At 40.6% G+C, this 20,666-nt stretch overlaps 1 protein-coding gene across 7 annotated transcripts in view; it reads right to left on the bottom strand.

Annotated features, from left to right (window-relative positions):
• Nucleotides 1-20,666, bottom strand: part of TAMM41 (TAM41 mitochondrial translocator assembly and maintenance homolog) — a 330,305-nt gene that overhangs the window by 244,817 nt on the left and 64,822 nt on the right. For 6 of the 7 annotated variants that reach the window (XM_033926289.1, XM_033926286.1, XM_033926287.1 and 3 more), the window contains exons 2-4: nucleotides 17,346-17,528; nucleotides 13,735-13,827; nucleotides 9,437-9,587 (exon numbers count right to left, since the gene is read on the bottom strand). In XM_033926289.1, coding sequence (XP_033782180.1) covers nucleotides 9,437-9,587; nucleotides 13,735-13,827; nucleotides 17,346-17,528 — 427 coding nt within the window. Of the gene's footprint in view, nucleotides 1-9,436; nucleotides 9,588-13,734; nucleotides 13,828-17,345; nucleotides 17,529-19,896; nucleotides 19,993-20,666 lie in introns of all 7 variants that reach the window. The other variant, XM_033926290.1, reaches the window with a different exon arrangement.

The raw sequence follows: 20,666 nt of genomic DNA, 5'->3' as shown, positions 1-20,666 counted from the left end.
GATGGTTCAAAGAAAATGTATTTAAGGGAATTATACCTGATTACACACTTACAGGGGTATCTAAGAAAAAATAATCCCCCTATCTGGGTCAGGGTGTGATTGTTTTAGAGTGCAAATTAACTCAAAATGTGGCTCGATAGTCGAAAAGCAAACACGCATTTTGTCAGCCACCATCTGCAGTTCTCTTTATTTAAGAATACACTCTGGACACAGAGCTTCTGAGGAGATTCCGCTGAACACTCTGCCATAAAAGCTACAAGAGAAACCAAATTTACCAATTTACATGGAATGGAGTCTTTTCAAAAGTGGAGAAATTTGTTGAAACAACAAATGTTCTTCATCCTTTTCAGACATAAAGCAGGGTCTTACATGGCCTGGCCCTTAAACGCGAGATGCAAGTTGACTGTGGAACCATCTCAGAGACCATTGTTTATTTCTTTTCTTCCTTCCTTTTATTGTATGATGTAATTTTCACCATTTTTAAAAATTTGTTTTCCTATCTAGTTTTGTGAAATGAACCGCTCAGATGCACTATGATGGCATATCAAATTCAATTAGAACGAAAGGTGAAGGATAAGTAAGGGCCCTGCAGAACACAGAAACTTGCTGGGCTGAGCAAATGGCAACCAGGTGTATTGCCTTTAGGATAAGATCCTTCAGAGGAGCTCATTTCAAGAACTTGAAATGTAGTCCCACCAGGGTACTGACCATTAAATAAGAGTCCCACTGCAGCAAGACCTCCTGAAGCAGGGGCCAAATATGACATCACTGTGAACTGCAAATGAAATGCCTTGCACCTTTCCCCCTAAAACAAGAGAGAGCCAAATACGAAGAAACAAATGCTGCTCCAAACTCTCTTGCAGGAACTCCAGCATAGAGACCATAAGAAGAAGTAGCACTCTGTGCAATAACTTCTGGATGTAGGCCAAGGAGGCAGAAACAAATACTATACAAGCTGAATATCCAAAATATGAAAAACACCTAAAGATATTCAGATATCATAAATTATATCAGAAATCTATGAAGGCAGGTTACTATCACGGAGAAAAAGACCTCAGTGTTCCATGGAAATCAATCCAAGAAACCACTATGACAAAAACTAAGTTGTCATAAAAAACTCTGTGGGTTGTTCTTATATTGATAGAATACTTCAAAATAACTCTATCCCAGCAGGAACAAGCATACGAAAAACCTGCACTTATCTCAATATGTCTTCTGATAAACTAGACTGCCAGGGAGGCAGACCATCTCTGAACTTCTGAGTCCCTATTTCTCAGGCAATGCCTCGCAAGAACCAGGCCAAAAGTCAGAAAGGATCAGAATCCCCCATCATCACAGCCCATTAGGTGGTGAACCAGGTCTGTATACCAGGGATGATGAGGCCAGAACTATGAGGATCAAAAGAAATGGCTGCTTGACCACTCTCCAGAGTACCAGGGTGGGAAAACATCAAGTGGCTCCTGTTGCAGACAGCATCTATACTGGCCAAGCCAAACTCTTTTCTGCAGCTGAAGAATAGGGGACATTTTGTATTCCTCTGCAACACCATTAAGTCACAGTACAGAGGACCCCAGCGGTCCACCAGGGGTGAAACACTGAGGGATTCAAGATGTTCTGGCTGAGAAAGTCCATTTGCATGTTCTCCATTCCTGCAATATGCACCGCTAAGAGATGTTGATTTATAGAATAGTGCTTAGTTGGATTTTTGGTATTTGAACACATAGGCGCACACATGTATATATATATATATATATACAGTATATGCTGACATTCTCATCATTTAGAGGCATATTTGGTGCATAAGTGTTGGCACCTGTTTCATAGAATTATCCCCATAATGTCAAAGCCTCTCTTTCTTTCAAAATGTACCACTGTAATGCTGTTATTCACAATTATCGAATCCAGTGCGAGCATGTTCATGCTGCTGTGAAGAATCAGAGAAGGGAAATATTGCAATTTCTTTTTCAGTGACCCAGTAGTGGTTGCCAGAAGTAGAGAAATTTATTGCAGAGACACCCTGTACCCAAGGTGTGTATTTAAGGTCTAATGAACTTTCTCACAGTGTTTCTGCAGATTTTTAAAGGAGACAAGCCATCAAGTCATACAGTTTTCTAGCGTGAGTCATCGTTGGCTTGCAAATACTTGCTGCAAGAATCTTAGAAGGGCAAGCGAGCATAATTGAACAAATGGGACCGTTAGCATTCAGGCCACATCGATCCTAGCTGCAGGCATAATGGCTGTTCGTGACATCAGAAAACAGGAATAACATGCAAGTGTGACTATAGAGTCAATGTATTCACAAATAAGCGATATAGGAAAGAATTGATTCACGATCTTAGACAACTTCTCTTTACAAATACTGCCAAATGATTTACGAAGCTACTGATCTGATTTCTCATTACTAGTCTTCTCCAATCAAGTTTAAGGTGGGGAGCCAACTGAACAAGTTCATCAGGGCAACTAATAAAAGAGACATTTTGTTGCTATAGAGACTAGCATTAAATCAGTTGACTCCAACAGGATACGGTACTGCTGTCAAAAGAGGGCACATTTGTTTTCTCACATATACGCTGTATAAGTACTCATATTTACATCGTTGAGTTTGGAAGTTGCAAAACAAGTTGGTTCACTCCTCTTTCACAATTTTGTTGGTCTTGCTTATTTAGCAATCATTTGGTTGGATCGTACTGCTTCTAAATACCAGACTAGGAACAGAACAAGTAGGACCTAAAGAGTTCTCTGCCCAAGAACAGCTCAGAAAATGTTGTCATGGGAACCTTCTGGAGAATCCAGAATAATACTGAAGTCATTTTACTTATAACCAATACAAGTCTCTCTCTACTCATGCTGAAAATTGTGGGCCAGCTCTTCCTGCACTTTAAAAGAAAACAGCAGCAGGGGCAGGAGTGGAGTAGCAGCCTAATGGTTAGAGCACCAGGATAACAACCAGGGAAGCTTGGTTCAAATCCTGTGACCACGTGTTGTGATCTTGGGCAAACATAAACGCTTCATTGTCTCAGATGCAAATTTCAGGGGTCAGGGACAGTCCTATTTTACCTGCAGTGGCGTAGCAAGGGTTACCAGCACCTGTACCTTTTTAACTTCGGCAAGAGCAGTAAAGAACTTGCTGGGCTGGGGGAGAGGGAACTAGGGATGGAGAAAGATGGAAGAGAGGAGGAAAGGAGGAAAGGAATCCAAGGTGATAATGCAGCACAAAGGAGTAAGGAATAGGTGAGACTGTGTACAGGAATAAGAAAAGGAGACAGAAGGAAAAGAAAACAGAAAAAGGAAGAGAAAATGATAAAATATTCACTGTCAAAAGAAGGCAAAGCTGCTTATCTATAGCAGGTATTCGCTGACAATTATTGGTCCCTGAGTGAGTGATGTTATTTGATGGAGCCCAGAAGGAAAAATGTAAGCAATCTGATGCCAAAGTGAATGACTGGGATAGTATAGCCTAATTAGTATAGCCTGCCTAATTACTGGAAGCACCACTCATTTAGAACAATTTATATTTACAAAATGTATTTTGTAGATAAGCATGCATTCCATACAAAACAGTAAATTAATTTCACCATTAGGATTCCCCCTGCACTTTTACCACAAAGAAAGACCTGCAGCATCCCATTAAATATACATATCTAATAAACATACAATTCTCAAGACAGCACTATTCGCAATAAACCCGGTTCCCTTCTATCGTTTCTTGCCCTCCTCCTCACAGAATGCATGTTACTTCTTGGTTCCAATGCAGACTGTAAATTATGTTTTAAATACCCAATTTATTAAGATATTGACATGAAGGATGGGGAGATGCTACAGTGGCCATGAAAACAAATTACAATCACTATAACATCACTGCATTCTGCATTATCCTCTACAGCTTTTGGTAACCCTCTCCGAGAAAGATCACGAGCAAAAGCTGAAGAGGATTAACATGGAGCTAAGGGGGGGCTACAGTATGATAGCAGGCAATGGAGACCCTCTATTCTTCCACCTGAAATTAGAAGAGGGCTTTTGGGCCCTTACCCCCACCCTCCCATTCACCTGACAACAGAAGGTTTCCAGGTCAGAGACCCATCAGTTATTTCAAAACAATTTATCCAGCACCGTTTTGAACCAGGTACTGGGCAGAAAGAAGAGAATCCGGCCCCATCCTTGCTGATGGAAGGCTGCTGGCTTTCTGGAGCAAGAATGGATACAACAATCACCCTACCAGCCTTGCAAGGCCCTAGGAGTCAAGGCCCAGAAGCCCTCTTTTGTTGTCAGGGAATGAAATGGCTCAGGACCTTGAAAAACTCTTGGCAAGAGCAGGGGAAAATTGGCTTATCAGGGCCTTCTCCTGTGGAGGAACAGGACGAGACAGGACCTAAAGGTCCATTCACATCTAGCTTTTTAAATGTTCCGCTCTTCAGTACGCTTCATGAGGTACATTAACCATAATGGAGAATACCCATTGTTAATAATTAATGAGGGCATAACAATTTTGGTGTACAGTATTATACTTCACATACACGGAAAAGCAGAGTTACTTACCTTAACAGGTGTTATCCAGGGACAGCAGGCAGCTATTCTCACATGTGCGTTACATCATCCACGGAGCCCCGATGCAGAAGCCTCGTAAGAAGATTTGCTTGTAGAAACTAGAAGTTTCGAGTCACTCGCACCGCGCATTCGCGAGTGCCTTCCCGCCCAGCACAGGGCGTGTCTCCTCAGTTCAGATAGTTAGCAGAGAAGCCAACCAGGGAGGTGGGTGGGTTGTGAGAATTGCTGCTTACTGTCCCTGGATAACACCTGTTACGGTAAGTAACTATGCTTTATTCCAGGACAAGCAAGCAGCCTATTCTCACATATGGGTGACATCCAAACTAACCAGAATGGATGGTGGGAGTGTTGGCAATTTAGGAGAATAAATTTTGTAATACTGTCTGGCCAAAATGGCCATCCCGTCTGGAGAAAACATCCAGACAATAGTGAGAAGTGAAAGTATGAACCGAGGCCCAAGTAGCAGCTTTGCAAATTTCCTCAATAGGTGTAGATCTGAGGAAAGCTACTGAAGCTTCCATTGCTCTGACTTTATGGGCTGTGACTTTACTCTGTAGGTGTAATCCAGCCTGGGCATAGCAGAATGAGATACAAGCAGCCATCCAGTTGGAGAAGGTACGCTTAGAGATTGGATGTCCCAACTTGCTTGGATTGAAGGAGACAAAAAGTTGAGGAGAAGTTCTGTGTGGTTTGGTGCATTCCAAATAGAAGGCCAAAGCACGTTTACAGTCCAGAGTATGAAGAGCTGATTCTCCAGGATGAGAATGAGGCTTTGGAAAGAATACTGGAAGAACAATGGATTGGTAGAGATGAAATTCTGAAACCACTTTAGGTAGCAATTTAGGATGAGTAAGGAGGACCACCTTGTCATGATGGAACACAGTGAAAGGTGGATCAGCACCTAAAGCTTGTAGCTCACTGACTCTTCGAGCAGAAGTGAGGGCAATGAGAAACACCACTTTCCAAGTGAGATACTTCAGATGAGCCATAGACATTGGTTCAAATTGAGGCTTCATCAATTGAGCAAGAACAACATTGAGGTCCCAAACCACTGGAGGCGGTTTGAGAGGAGGTTTGACATTGAAAAGTCCTTTCATGAATCTGGAAACCACCGGATGAGCAGAGAGGAGTTTCCCTTCAATAGGCTGATGGAAAGCAGCAATTGCACTGAGATGGACTTGGATTGATGTGGACTTGAGGCCAGAGACGGATAAGTGCAAAATGTAATCTAAACAGAAGATATGAAGGAATGTTGAGGCTCCTTATCGTGAGAAAAACACCACGTAGAAAATCTTGTCCATTTTTGGTGATAGCATTGTCTAGTGGTAGGCTTCCTAGAAGAGGAGAATATATCCTGGAGCAGAACTGAGGCAGTTTGTGGTTGTGGGGAGATGCAAAGAGATCTATCTGAGGCGTTCCCCCTGTGAAAAAATGTGATGAAGAGGGGAGGAATGGAGTGTCCATTCATGAGGTTGCAGAAGACGACTCAAGTTGTCCGCCAAGCAATTTTTTGCCCCTTGGATGTAGACAGCTTTGAGGAAGGTGTTGTGGCGAATTGCCCAGTCCCAAACCTTCAGAGCTTCTTGACAAAGGGAGGAAGATTCTGTCCCTCCCTGTTTGTTGACATAGTACATGGCAACTTGGTTGTCTGTCCGAATGAGGACTACCTGGTCGTTAAGAAGATGTTGAAAAGCTTTGAGAGCACTGAAGATCGCTCTGAGTTCCAACAGACTGATGTGACACTGACGATCCGTAGTGGTCCAGTGGCCTTGAGTACGGAGTCCATCGAGATGAGTGCCCCAAGAGTAGATCGAGAAATTTGTTGCGAGGACCTTCTGATGGGGGGGGGGGGTTTGAAACAGCAAGCCTCTGGAGAGATTGGAGAGAACATCCACCAGAAGGAGGAACGTTAGAATAAACCTTGGAAGGACGGGACCTTTTCAAGGAGGACTCCACAAGTAAGGATTGGTGAGACAACTGCAAATTCTCAAATCCTTTGCAATGTAGAGTTTTATACTTGCCAGGAACAGCAGGAATTGCATAAGAAGTCTCCAGGCATCGTGTAAAGGTCTGAGACAAAAGCTTGTGAAGAGGAAGCTTAAGTGACTCTGCAGGAGGTTGAGGAAGATGCATGATTCGAGGTACTCCTTAAAGTATTTAGAACCAGCACCCAATTGAAGGTCCAGGTCAGCAGCCATCTGACAAAGAAAAGAAGAGAAAGAGAGATGATCCGCTAATGCCTTGCCTCAAGAATGTCGAGGCAGCCTGGGTCGAAGATGAAGCTTCGGCAGGAAAATAGGCATAAAAAGAGAAAGGAGACTTGGACGAAGCAATAGAAACCGCTGAGTCTTCAAGGTCTGGTTTCTTTGGTCGGAGATGGCAGATCTTGTTTGGTACACCTGGCGCTAGAATTCATGGCAAATGCCGCCTCAGTCTTTCACGGTTTGTGTTGTGGCATTGAACTCGGTCAGAAAATCATTGAATTAATGAAAAAAGGGAAATTAAAAACTGAAACGTTTAATTGTGAGGAACAAAGCTGAAGCGTTAAACCTCTATCTTGAACAGCCTTCTAAATACCCCCCACCCCAACTTCTTGTGTTTTAGTTATTTTGAATAATTGTGTCTCCTGAAAATTTGATCATTTCACATACTGCTTTCTCTTCAGGATCTTTAATACATTTAATACAAAAGACATCTGAAAGCCCTGCAAGTTGCTCAGAATGTCAATTTGCACATATTATCCCAGCACTAATCTCGCTCCACTGTCTTCCAATTGACAGTTGTTAGCTTCTGATGCAGTCTAATTTTCTAATTTTAGGTAAAATGTGGCCTTATTGGGCAGGTCTTAATTGCCTATTCTACAATAAAACAATCTGTTTTTTGCATCTCTTGATGTGTCTGGTCTGCTCCTTGTTTGTACAGCCACAACCTGAGAAGCTGTCAGTAACTACGGACAAAGTCCTCTTTCCACAATATTGCCTGCACATAATTTCCTGTCAGACAGGAATTTACAAGCAAATATACAACAGTTTTGCAAGTTGCTACAAATGATAGAGGTTTATGTTTAATTTCAGCAGCACCTGAACTAGCCTGTACACTAAACCACTTAAAAACAATTTTTTAAGGACTCGGTCTTTATTTATATTATTTCTTAACCACTCCATCCTATAGTTCTAGGCGTTTACAGATATATGTATATACCGTGTTTTTCAATCCATAAGATGCACTTTTTCCACCCCCAAAAAGGGGGTGGAAAAGTAGGTGCATCTTATGGAGTGAATACACCTCCGTCCCCCACCCCCCAGCATCCTACTGCTGCTTGTCCCGTTCCCACCGGCGTTCTGCTGTTGCTCGTCACCGTGTTACTCGCTCGCCGCCGCAGGAAAGGAAGGGAAGGGCCAGCGATATGCATTTGGGCCCACAAGTCTTCCCCCGACATCAATTCTGACGTCGGAGAGAAGGTCCGGGCTTCAAAATTTGGAATAGGAAATAATTCGAGAGAGCCAGTTCAGGACTGTAGGGGAGATGGTTCAGCTGCTTAAACCCACATTGTCGAATGGCAGCCTGTAATTTTTGTGACATGTGCACTGGTGCATTATCATGAAGAAGCAGCACGGCTGTTGTGAATTTTCCTCGTCTTTCTCAGTTAGGGAAGCTGGTCTTTGACCAGAGGGCCGCCGCGTGAGCGGACTGCTGGGCATGATGGACCACTGCTCTGACCCAGCAGCGGCAATTATGTTCTTAGGCTATGTTCTATGTTCTCAAAGCGATCATTGTGTTGGCGTAACTTTCTCCGGTTATGGTTGTCTTGTGTGGCATGACCTCCCGAAGGAAAGATCCTTTATCATCCCAGATGACTTTGCCTGCAGATTTTTCTGTCTTGAACATTTTTGGGGTGGGGGATGACTTGTGCTTCCACTGTATTGACTCCATTTTGGATTCAGGATCTGTGTGATAGACCTATGTCTAATCTGCAGTCACCAAACGCTGAAAAAATTCACTTGGTCTTTTCGGAGCATCTCCAAGTTTTCTTGACAGCACTTGAGAGCCTCTTTGCCTTCTGACATGGTGTCAGCATTCTTGGAACCCATCTTGCACTAACCTTGGACATGCCCAACTTTTCATGCATTATTTTCCAAACTATACCTGCTGAAATGCCCATTGCTTCAGCTATTCGGGAAACCTTAATTTGTCAGTCTGACAAAATTAAATCATTGACTTTCTTACACATTTCTGTGGAAATTGCTTCCTCAGGCCGTCCAGTGTGAGAGTAATCTTCAATGTACTCTCTACCCCACTTCAACTGCTTGCTCCAAAATTTTACTTTGTAGGATGATGGGGCAGACTCATCATGGATCTCCTTAGGCTTTTTCCCTTCTTTTGTGAGAAATTTTATCGCTGAATGGTACTCCAAATCTAGCAGATTCTTAACTGAGTCGCATGAGGTCTCTCCTGACATCCTGTCTCTTGGAATGATAGACTCGCATTGAGCCACAACTGTGCATGAGTAACCTTGAGACATGTGTCAACATGCACAGACTCGTTTTAACACGCTTGCTACTTTCTTTCATACTCACAAATTATTGAATGTCCCTCCTATAGTCACAAACTCTTTACTATGAACTGCTGCACTCTCTTAAAAAATGTATGTAACAATAATGTATAATAATGTTTGTAAACTTCTAAAATTGTAATTATCATGTAATGCCCCAAAATAATGTTTGGGCCTCTTTTCATGTATATCACCTTGAACCTGTGTTGGATAAGAGCGATTCAGAAATTCAAATTAGATTAGGATTAGTTTCTTCCCTAAAAAATAGATTCTTCCCTAGAAAAACCTGGTCCAGAAGACGCTTTTACAGTTTAAAAAAAAAAAAAAAAATATACTGACCAAAATAAGAGAGCCCCGCAACTTGGAGATAGAGATCTTCTTCAGAGAAACTTTCTGGCAGCATGAGGAACGCCACTGCCAATGCACTCCTCAGGTTGCTTTTCAGTGCTGTTTGCAGCCTTTCATTCTCATTCTGTGCCAGGATTCTGACCTTGAACAAAATCAATTAACATCAAGTCACTTTTGCTAGACAGATCCTTTAAGGGAAAGAAAACAAATCAAGTTTATAGAATATTTATACTACCTATACATTGCATACCGGATTTAAACATATAGTAAGTATAGCCATTTTTATTAAAAAAAAGAAGGTTAAAAGCATGCTTTGCAATACTAATTTAAAAACTCAACCCCAAGGAATCTATTAATGAGGTGAAGTACAGCAAAGACAACCAACCCGCGGGGCTAGGTTAGGTGCAAAAGACCCTGTGCAAATTAGAAAGGGGCATTTTTGATCTTTTAAGAACTTGGAATTTTGTTTCTAGGATTCTAAACCAGAAGTTTACTAGGATAAAATGCTTTCCAAAAGCCAACTGTTAGAAACCATAGTGCTATATTTTTAGAGGACAAAAATTTCTAAAATTAAAATTTATTTATTTGCAATCTGAATCTTCTCCTAGATTTCAAACACATTTGGCCTCCTATTGGGCCTATTGGAGAGCTACTTCTGAAGTGCTGACATTTTCCAGGTGAATTGAGATTTGTCTTCTAGCCATTAGATTGTAAGCTCTTCTGAGAAGGCACTGTCTATTATGTGTTGCTTGTATAGCACTGCATACCCTTTTCAGAGCTATAGAAATGATAAATAGTAGAAGTACTGTAGAATCTCAGTTGTCCAGTAGCCATGGGGATTGGTGGATGACTAAAATTGATGGGGAAAAAGAAAATATATAATGTCTAAAACCAGTGAGCAATATGCTGCTTCCATCTAGTGTTATAACTAAATAATACACCTGAAGCTCACACAGAAGCTATTTTTCAGCTTTTGTTGCAATTAATTGTAATACAAAAACCAGAATTGCTAAGTATTTCTCCGCTGAAACACAATCCTCAGGCTCCTGATAAAACTTTTGAGGCATGTTAGCAACTTATACCATGTAAATTTGAATTATACTTTATATAAATAATGTTGGCTTGTTGGCATTTCTGGTGTATCCAGATTGTTTATTTTATTCTTTTTTTCAGTGGAAAAGGGGTCTTAGTGGTCAGTGCTAGGAAGAGAGATGCAGGACTAAGAACAGTGAAAGGGACAAGGATCCAAGGAATGGCTTATCCTTAACATCACCCATACAGAGAAACAATACACCTTTGCAAGAAGTCACTAGTATTACAATTCTAGGAGTCATTCTTCATCATAAACTATCATACCAGGATCATATCAGCCAAGTAGAAAAAACTGGTTTTTAAATTGCGAATCATCAGATTGTTGGCAAAGGTTCTTGATTCATTAGCACTCAATATCCTTATTCACTCACTTATCATATCAAAGCTGAATAACTGCAACTCACAACTCACATGAAAGGCATAGAAAGAATAGACAGGGACAGATTTTTCAAATTAAGGGGATCAATAAGTACAAGGGGGCACTCAGAGAAATTGAAAGGGGAGAGGTTTAGAACAAACGCCAGGAAGTTCTTTTTCACCCAGAGGGTGGTGGACACATGGAACGCGCTACCGGAGGATGTGATAAACAGGAGCACGCTACAGGGCTTCAAAGAAGGTTTGGATAGGTACCTGGAAGACAAAGGGATTGAGGGGTACAGATAGCAGTAGAGGTAGGTTATAGGGATAGGATTAGAGGCAGTTACAAAATTAGTCAGGGGCACTGTTCAGGCAATTAGGCCTGATGGGCTGCCGCGGGAGTGGACCGCTGGGCAAGATGGACCTCTGGTTTGCCTCAGCGGAGGCAACTTCTTATGCTCTTAATTCAAAGGCATTACTCAGAAACAAATAAGGCGATTACAATTAATACAACACACTGCAATAGAAATCATAACAAATTCCAAGAAATACGATCAGGTAATGCCACTTTAAAAAAAAATGCCCATTGGTTGCCAAACCCTCTTCGCATTTCCTATAAAATTGCCCTTCTAACATTTAAGATTCGGCAAACTCACTCTCCTATCTTGTTCGATAGACTGTTAATTCCCTATTCCGCCACTAGAGCACTTTGTTCGAGTGCTCTTAGAGAATGACACGGGGAAAAATATATCACCATTCCCGTCCCCGCAAGCTCAGTCCACGTCTCCGCCTCGCAAGCTGTCAGATCACATCCGCACAAGCCTCGAATAGTTATGATTTTATACTGAACTTATTTTATTAAAGTATAAAGAGAGACTATTCTGTACTATATTGTCATTTTATAAACACAAATAATACAGAGCAAGGATCAACAAAACGCCTGTCTCCCCTCCTTTTCATATATCCCCTCCACTATTGTGAAAACTGAACAAACCAAATTACTACAGAATGCTACATAGAAAAATCAAGCTAACAGAATACTTCAGTCACACATGGCAAGAATAGTGTTAGTGGAGAGCAACTAGGACAACTGCCCCTGGTTAGAGAGAGAGAGCCCTAAGCCAGCTGGAAGCTAAAGAAGCACAGCCTGGACTAATACCAGCTCTAGCATGATACATATTTCAAATCTGAAATATTCTAATCACAAAATATAAAATACATTTTTTTTCTACCTTTTGTTGTCTATAATTTTATTCTTCAAATCACATTGGTCTCAGGCTTTGGTTTCCTTCTGTCTTCATCGTGGCATTGCTGGCTCCTGAAGGTAAAATAGGCCCAAGAGGAGCTGGGGAAGAGATGCTGAGTCTTGACACGGGCGCAATTTTTTTACCACAGGAGCAAGACTTTTCACCGCTCCCAAGGGGAGGTAAAAGGTCTTGTCTCCATTCTCGCAGGGCGGTGAAAGGTCTTGTCCCCATTCCTGTGGCAAACCAGTTGCAAATGTCTCCACTACTGCAATTTACTGCGGTGACCATGGTTTACCACGGTAAACGATCCCTGTGTCATTCTCTCCTCTTATTCTCCTTTGAGCTCCTTCATTAAAAATCATCAGCACTAGGCGTAACGAGATCTTTTCTATAACAGCGCCCCAGCTTTGGAACTCACTCCCAAATCATCTTAGAGAGGAGCCCACACTAGGAAAATTTAAGTTCCTTGAAAACTTTTCTCTTTAAGGACGCGTCTGAAACTTAAATCTTAGATCTAAACAACTGATCAGTTAATCATTCAATTTCCTCTATTTTCCCTTCCCTTCTCCTTTGTGAACTTTTCTTTTATACCATTGTAGATTTTCCCCTATATTCCTTTTGTTCCTGTAAGTTGTTGTCCATTTGATGTATTTCTGTATGCTTTGTACCCCATTTTTATTATTATATATAGCGCTTAGAAAGTTTTATAAGCGTTTTTATCAAATTTTAAATAAACTGTAAACTGTAATACCATATATACTCAAATATCTGATTATAAACAGAGGTAACCTTTTTCCTCTTCCCAAAAGGGGAAAAGGGTTCATTTGAATATAAACTGGAAGGGGGAGGGGGGTTATATTCAATTACCCTGCCTTGCACCCAGCCCTCCTTCCCTCTTTCCCTTCCTTTTTTCCTTCCCTCCCGCCCAGCTCTGCACCCAGCTTCCGATGCCCACTGCAGGCTTCCCTTAAGCCGGGACAGGAGTGATCCTTCCTGCGTTCCGGCCAACTGTTAACCACCCCATTTCCCTCCCACCTCCCTCTACAACATATCTTTTGAACCCTGGTGGTCTAACAGTGAAGCAGGGCAAGAGCAATTTTTCTTCGCTCCTGCCCCATGTGAAGCCACAATCAGAAATGGCTGCACAAGTTCCTGGGGTAGTCTCATGAGAACACACAAGACTGCCCCAGGAATTCCTGTGGTTTTGGTTCTGAGGCTTTTTCCTCCTCTTAAACTTATGAAAACAGCCTGTGCTTTATTTATATTTACAATTAAATATATCTATATTTATACTGCTGTCTAAGCACATTCCCAGCACATTTTATGGTGGATGAATGGCATTGGATGATTTGTTTTATTGATAATACTGGGTTGGGACACTTAGGGCTCCTTTTACGAAGGTGCACTAGCGTTTTTAAAGCACGCTAACCCCATGCTACACGGAAAATACTAACTCCAGCTCTATGGAGGCGTTAGCTTCTAGCACACGCTAAAACCATTAGCACACCTTCGTAAAAGGAGCCCTTAGAAAGAGAATGTTATTTCTGAAGTTATATGAAGCTGTAAGACCGCTAACCGTGCTTTAAGACTTACTGGTTTATGCAGCCTTCCAGCCATGTACAAAGACTTCCAGTGAAGTAGATCTTTAATCAGGGTTTCCGTGCTAACAACACCATACTTGATAATCTAGAACAAGATAGATAAAATACATACAGTTCATATAATGGGCTTCTAGTTTTCAGTGTTTTTGTAAAACATTAAAAGTCATCATTTGGAGAGATGTTCAAATTGATGTGTTTTTAGAAATTTCCACTTTTCATTTTAATTTAGAATTAAAACCTTAAAATACATACAGGTCGATTTTCAGCGAAATGCTTTGGGAATAACTGGAAATGTCTAATCTAGAAATTCAGTAGCACTATACATCACAGCAAACCAAATCCTGTATCACAGAACTGTCCGGACTCAATATGCGTCTTAACTCCACTCTATGGCAATTAATTATCATTATACATACAGCTAGCTCTGTCAAATATACATGTATTTATATTTATTCATAAAATATATACTTACATATGTATTACAGTGCTTTTGGGGTACACTCAGCCAGTCAAGTTTTCGGAATATCCACAATGAATATGCGTAACAGAGACTTGCATATCAAGGAGGTAGTGGATGCAAATCTATCTCATGTGTATTCATTGTGGATATCCTGAAAACTTGACTGGCTGGATGTGCCCCAAGGACTGGGTTGAGAAACACTGATACGAGTCCCATGAGAACTGGTGGCAGCCATTCAGCGAGCGGCTCAGCATTGGGCAGGAGTGCGGAAAGCTCACTCCTGCCTGGTACACCGCTGGACCACCAGAGACTTAAAAAAGGTACGGGGGGGAGGCGGGAGGGAGGTAAAAAAGTTTGTCAGACTGTTAGTTCTTCACGCCAGTTTTTGATATCGCTTTACTAATAGTTTACCCAGTTGTAGCCATCAATATTCGTTGTGCAGAGTCAGAGATTTCACCAAACACAGATTTAAGATAAAAAGCACAGCTCGTATGTTTAAAGGAAGTTTGGTGTGCAAGATTTAAATACAGACCCGTGTTGATACAGACTGTTTTGGGTACCTTGCAGTCCAACTGTCATAGCACTCATGTCTGTTTTTCTCCACTGTTTATGTATTTATGACTTTTAGTCTATTTTGTTTGAATGGCTCCAATACTTATTAACAGCACATTTTTCATTTGCGAATTTTGAAAATGTTTCCATATATTGTGGTAATTACATACTGTTAGAGCATATTTTAATATTTCTTTCTTCAGATTATTAGTGCAATCTCTGATTCTCAGTACTCAGCGCTATAGAAATAATTAATAATAATTGTAGTAGTACAGTAATATCATTTAGGTCTTCAAATAAATTTCTATAGATTATAAATGATTGAAAATACTGCTGTACGAGAAATCAGACCATTTCACATTTTATTATCAAAAGTTGCACTGGCTACCAACTGAAACTAGACTAAGATTCAAATTCGGATTCTTCTGCTATAAGGTGTTACATGGTCTTACTGCAGATGACATTTTGGATCATTTTACTTTAGTTAATATTAGATGCTCTCATCAGTCCCTTGCAATTTTTTGTCTTTCCTCCAGTTAGGGATTGTTGATTATTCTCCTTCCAGGCAGCAACAAGAGATAAAGAGTTTAGTCACTTAATTGCTAATGCTTCATCTTATTATCATTTTAGAAAACTAATTTGATAAATTCTTGAAGGACTAAATATTGTAATTCCATGAATTTGATCAGTCTTTTCAATCTGTGACCAGCATAGAACTGAAGGGTAATGTGGTATACAAGAACTTTGGCCTAGATTCTCAAAAAACTGCGTTAAAAAAACCAACAGGCTGGTAGCGATTTAAAAAAGCAAGTCTTTCCCCCCAAAAAAATGCTCCTGCAAATGAGGTTGGCAGAGAGTAGCGAAGACTCACTAAATTTGCATGTACCCATCGCTGGTGATGGCGATGGGCACTCGTGCAGAATAAACACAAAAAGAAAAAAACAAACCAAAAAAATAACAGCGGGAGAGATTGAACATCTCTCCCAATGCCAACCAACACCCCATCCTCCCTGCAGCAGGAGAGCTGCCCATTCTCTCCCTCTGCCACACAACAAACCCCCCTGCCTCTGATCCCCGGCACCCTCTCCCCATTACCTTAATTTAGATGGCTGATCAGAGGGATTGGCATCAGCGAGGAGCCTAAGGCTCTGATTGGCCTGGATGCCTAGCGCCCCTCTCATAGGATGCGTCTTAAACTACCTGGGCCAATCCCTCAGGCCCCTCCCCGGTGCATCCCAGGATGCACTGGAGAGGGGAAGGCCCATTTTGAAGAGGCAAGCCAATTGGCTGGAGAGAGTAGGCATCCCTCCGGTCAGCCATCTAAATCAAGGTAAGGGAGAGAGGGTGCTGGGCATTGTGTGGCAGCGGGACAAAGTGGGCATCTCTGCTGCTGCTGGGGTTTTAAATAGTGCTGTAACTCTACCTGCACACCTGGACCAGTCGCTGATTTTTGTCACCAAAAGCCAACACCACTCTTGAAGAATAACTCAGCAATTTTAAAAAATCCACCAGAGTGCTCATTTCAATGTTGAAGAGCCCAATTGCATGGTAGTGTCAGAGACTGTTAGAAAGCTTGCTAAAGAGAGCGATAAGCCGCTTTGATAATCCGCCAATAAAATGCATGCAGGCTAAACAGTCTGGAAACCAGTTTAACGTCCTTTGTCATTTATCTTTTAATCAGGCGGCTAAATGCTGTACCTTTCTGTTACTTTCATCCTTCCCATTAGGAATTCAAAGTGGTTTTATAAACCTGGTACTCAAACCAGCTTCTGATAATGCTTAATCTTTCTCCAAGCCAAAGTGGATAGCAGATAGTCAGATCCTTAAAGGGCATTTCTATAACCTATGTACCCACATTTATGCATGTGTTACACAAGCAAATATTTAGAATAAGGGAGGGGAAATGGAATGGGGATTTGTATACCGCCTTTCTGTGGCTTTGCCATTTCAAAGCTTACATTCAAAGTAGTGGGCATTGGAGGATTAGGCGACTTGCCCAGGATCACAAAGAGCAGCACCTGGATTTGATCTCATAACCTCTGGGTGTAGAGGCAGCAGTTGAACCAGTGAGCCACAGACCCTTCCTCTGGTACATGTGCACAAAGGCAGCATTTGTGCATTTACATGCATAAGCGCTATTCTACAAATATCCAATTAACTTACATAGCATTACTATTACATAGCAAGAAGGATACACAGAGGGGTTTATGCACGTAACTTACAGAATATTATAAGTTACAAGGTTACCTACCACTTTTAGGCACTTGAACCTATAAATCTATGTGAGTGACTACTAGTATTCTGTAATGGAACCTATTTTCCTTCCTAGAATAGATTCCCACTCTGTGCCCTTGGTGGTAATTTTTTTCCAGAATCTTTCTATGTCTGATGTAACTACCTCCCCCATGTTGATTTCTTGTTTCAAGCACATTTTATTTTGCACATCGACAGTAAATCAAATCAAATCAACATTCCTATTAGGTATCTAATTCAGGATCCAGCCTAGCATTTGCTAATTAGGAAACTCAAACAAGCCCAGGAGGGTTTTTTTTTTTTTTTTTTGGAAAGATAATGGCCATGTCATTTCTTACCTTATCATCACAGGGTACTAAAGTATTGTAGTAAACCCCTGCTCCATAGTTGTCTTGTAAACCACTGATCTTTTTAGGTCCAAAATATTTCATAAATGAATAATGGCTCCTGTTCAGCCTTATGTTCATTCCATGCCAGGTAACAGGATCATCTACAGCAAATACGAAGTCCACCATATTGCTCTGAAAAATCAGAGAAAAACAAGGGAGAATATGATTTGTCTGTGAACGCTTCTAAAGCAATACTCGGTGCACGTGCCAAAGGACCAAGCAACTCGCATAAAACTAAAACAATATTATAACAAAGCTTGGTGCATGGCAAGTGATAAACAGGCACTAGACGCTGTTCTCTCTAAATTGAGCAGGAGTCCTCCAACTGCACTACTGCCAAGCACTAGGGACAATATTGTGTTTTCAAGCACTTGAGCCCGCCAGAGCTTGCCTGTCCCCCAGAACTGAAAATGTAATAGTGAAACAGCTCTTCCCCACCAGCTAGGATTACCATATGGCTCCAGAAAAAGGAGGGCAGATCGAGACATCCGAGTTTGACTTCCATTGCTTTCAAAGGAAGTAAAACCCAGATGTCTCAATCAGACCTCCTTTTTTTGGAGCTATATGGTAACCCTACCACCAGCAGGACAGTAGATGGAGGACTCCTGCTCATCTAAGAGGGAACAGTGATGCTAGATTTACTGAGGTGTACTGTGCATTACCATGCACTAACACTGTCCCATGATATCGAAATGCAGTAAATAACATGTTAATAATTTTATTAAAAAGACAATTACGTCCTTTAGAACGTAAATGGAGGCATAATAAATCACTATTCAATTACAATAAATTCAAGGAACATGCTGCATACTACAAATCAGAAATAAATAGAACCAAAAAATACTTCTATACTAAAAAAATCAAGAAAGCAAAAAAACTCCTCTGCTTTATACGCGATTGTCAAATCTCTTACTACAAGGAAAAAGGAAACAAATACATCCAGTCCCACTCCTACAGTGCAACCCCTAGCTACATTCTTCATTGATAAAGTCCAGAAAATTAGAGACATTTTTCCACCCAATGCCATTTCATGCTCCTCTGAAGATTACGTAGATTCCACCTCTGCAACTATTTTGTCCTATTCTAAATGCTCTCATTTCACCCTTCCTAGTTTGGAAGAAATACAAAGATGTATTAGCACACTCAACATAAAAGGGACAAGCACAGAAGTCATTCCTCCTTTTCTATTAAAACGATTCTCTTCCATTTTCGGTCCATACATAAAAGATTTAGTCAATTCAAGTTTGTCATCCGGATCTTTACCTAAGACCTGGAAACAATCAATTATTCACCCGATTATCAAGGATAAAAAATATTAGCACACAAGATTTATCTAACTATCGCCCCATAGCAAATATACCATTCATGGCGAAACTCACAGAAAAAATCGTCTTTCAACAACTTTCTGATTTCGTTGAGAAAACCAATGTACTTCACCCCAATAAAACTGGCTTTCGTCACTGCCATTCTACAGAACTTTCCCTGCTGGGACTTACCACCAAAATATTATACTACCTTGATCATCATCAATCTGTATTACTCATATCATTAGATTTGTCTTCTGCATTAGACACTATAGACCAGTTTACTCCTAACACGACTCCAGGAAGTTGGTATATCAGACCAGGTCCTGGACTGGTTCATATCCTACTTTACAGATAGATTCTCTAAAGTTATCTTCAATGAAACTTCGTCTGAATCTTTTTCTTCTAAATATGGTATCACTCAGGGTTCCATACTGTCCCCACTCCTTTTTAACATCTTTTTATCGCCTCTCTTGACAAGTCTCCCAATCCATTGGCTTTTCCACATTTGCTTACGCGGACGATGTCCAACTCCTCCATCCCATCGATCTTAATAATATGGAAGAAATAGTCCTCATTAATCGTAAATGAGAAAAAAATCAAATTTTGGTAAGATTCAAATAAACTCTCTCTCAACATAAATAAATCTAAACTTATGATCTTTCTGTTTAAAGAAGGAATAACACTCCAAGCCCCTGTGAAACTAGAATCGGTACCCATCAAAACTGTTCCAACTTTGAAACTACTGGGAGTTACTTTCGATAGTAAATTTTCTTACCATTCCCACATTAGTACAGTCATCCAGAAATGTTTCTATCGATTAAGAATGATACGTTCCCTATCTAAGTTACTCGAACCAGCTGCACTAAATACACTAATTCATTCTTTGATGATTTTATGCATAGATTATTGCAACGCTCTGTATAAGGGCATTACAAAAAAGGAGATTAGATGATTACAGATCATCCAAAACACTGCTATTAAGATCATTAGCGGGGCAAAAAAATATGATCACGTCTTCCCCCTCTTGATCAACGCTCATTGGTTACCAGTCGAGCACAGAATTAGCTATAAAATTTTACTTTTAACACTCACAACTAAACTGAACAACCAACCTGATTTTATTAACAGACTCCTAATCCTGTATAGCACACCAAAATCTCTCCGCTCAGTTTCCCAAAATCTTTTAGTCATACCTTCATTAAAATCTATTAATATGTTGCGCTCCAATAACTTTGCTGTTACTGCCCCCACTTTGTGGAATTCTTTATCGATCCATCTGCGCTACGAATCTGATAAAAAACAATTTAAAATTAAATTAAAAACTTTTTTATTCCAAGATGCTTTTGGATAATAATTGCCCTTTTAAGGGCTAAATTTATATTTAAATTTAAACTTCTGCTACTTTTTACCTTACCTCTTGTCTTATCCTTTTATGTCTTACCTTTTCTATATCAATTATAGTTCTTCCCTACTATCCCATTGTTGTGTAGTCTGTACGTCTTTGACTTCTATTATCCCTGTTTTTATACGTTCTTATGTAATTTATTATTTGTTTTTATGTAATCGTATATTGTTAACCGCTTAGAAACCAGAATAAGCGGTATAAAAAATATTTTAATAAACTTGAAAATTTTGAAACTTAGCACCATGGCTGTGGAGTCAGAGTCGAGGAGTAGAAGACAATTTTGGGTACCTGGAGTTGGAGTCGTGGGTACCAGAAACCGAGGAGTCAGAGTCAAGGAGTAGAAGACAATTTTAATCTGCAGCTCATTGCAAAATGTTACCCTTTTTGTCAGTGTCTAAGCAGTGACTACATCAAGCACTGACAGGAAGGGAGGCATAAAAAAAAAAAGCCACAAAGCAAGCCCATCAGCATCATCTCCATGGATTTATCCCCGACCCCATAAAAATATCACTGGCACCTATGTTCCCTCGAAGCTGAGTCCATGAGCAATCACTCATA

The sequence above is a fragment of the Geotrypetes seraphini genome, chromosome 17 (genome assembly GCF_902459505.1).
Source record: "Geotrypetes seraphini chromosome 17, aGeoSer1.1, whole genome shotgun sequence".
NCBI lineage: Eukaryota > Metazoa > Chordata > Amphibia > Gymnophiona > Dermophiidae > Geotrypetes > Geotrypetes seraphini.
The sequence above is the reverse complement of the archived record's forward strand: the minus strand, read 5'-3'. Positions and strand labels throughout refer to the sequence as shown.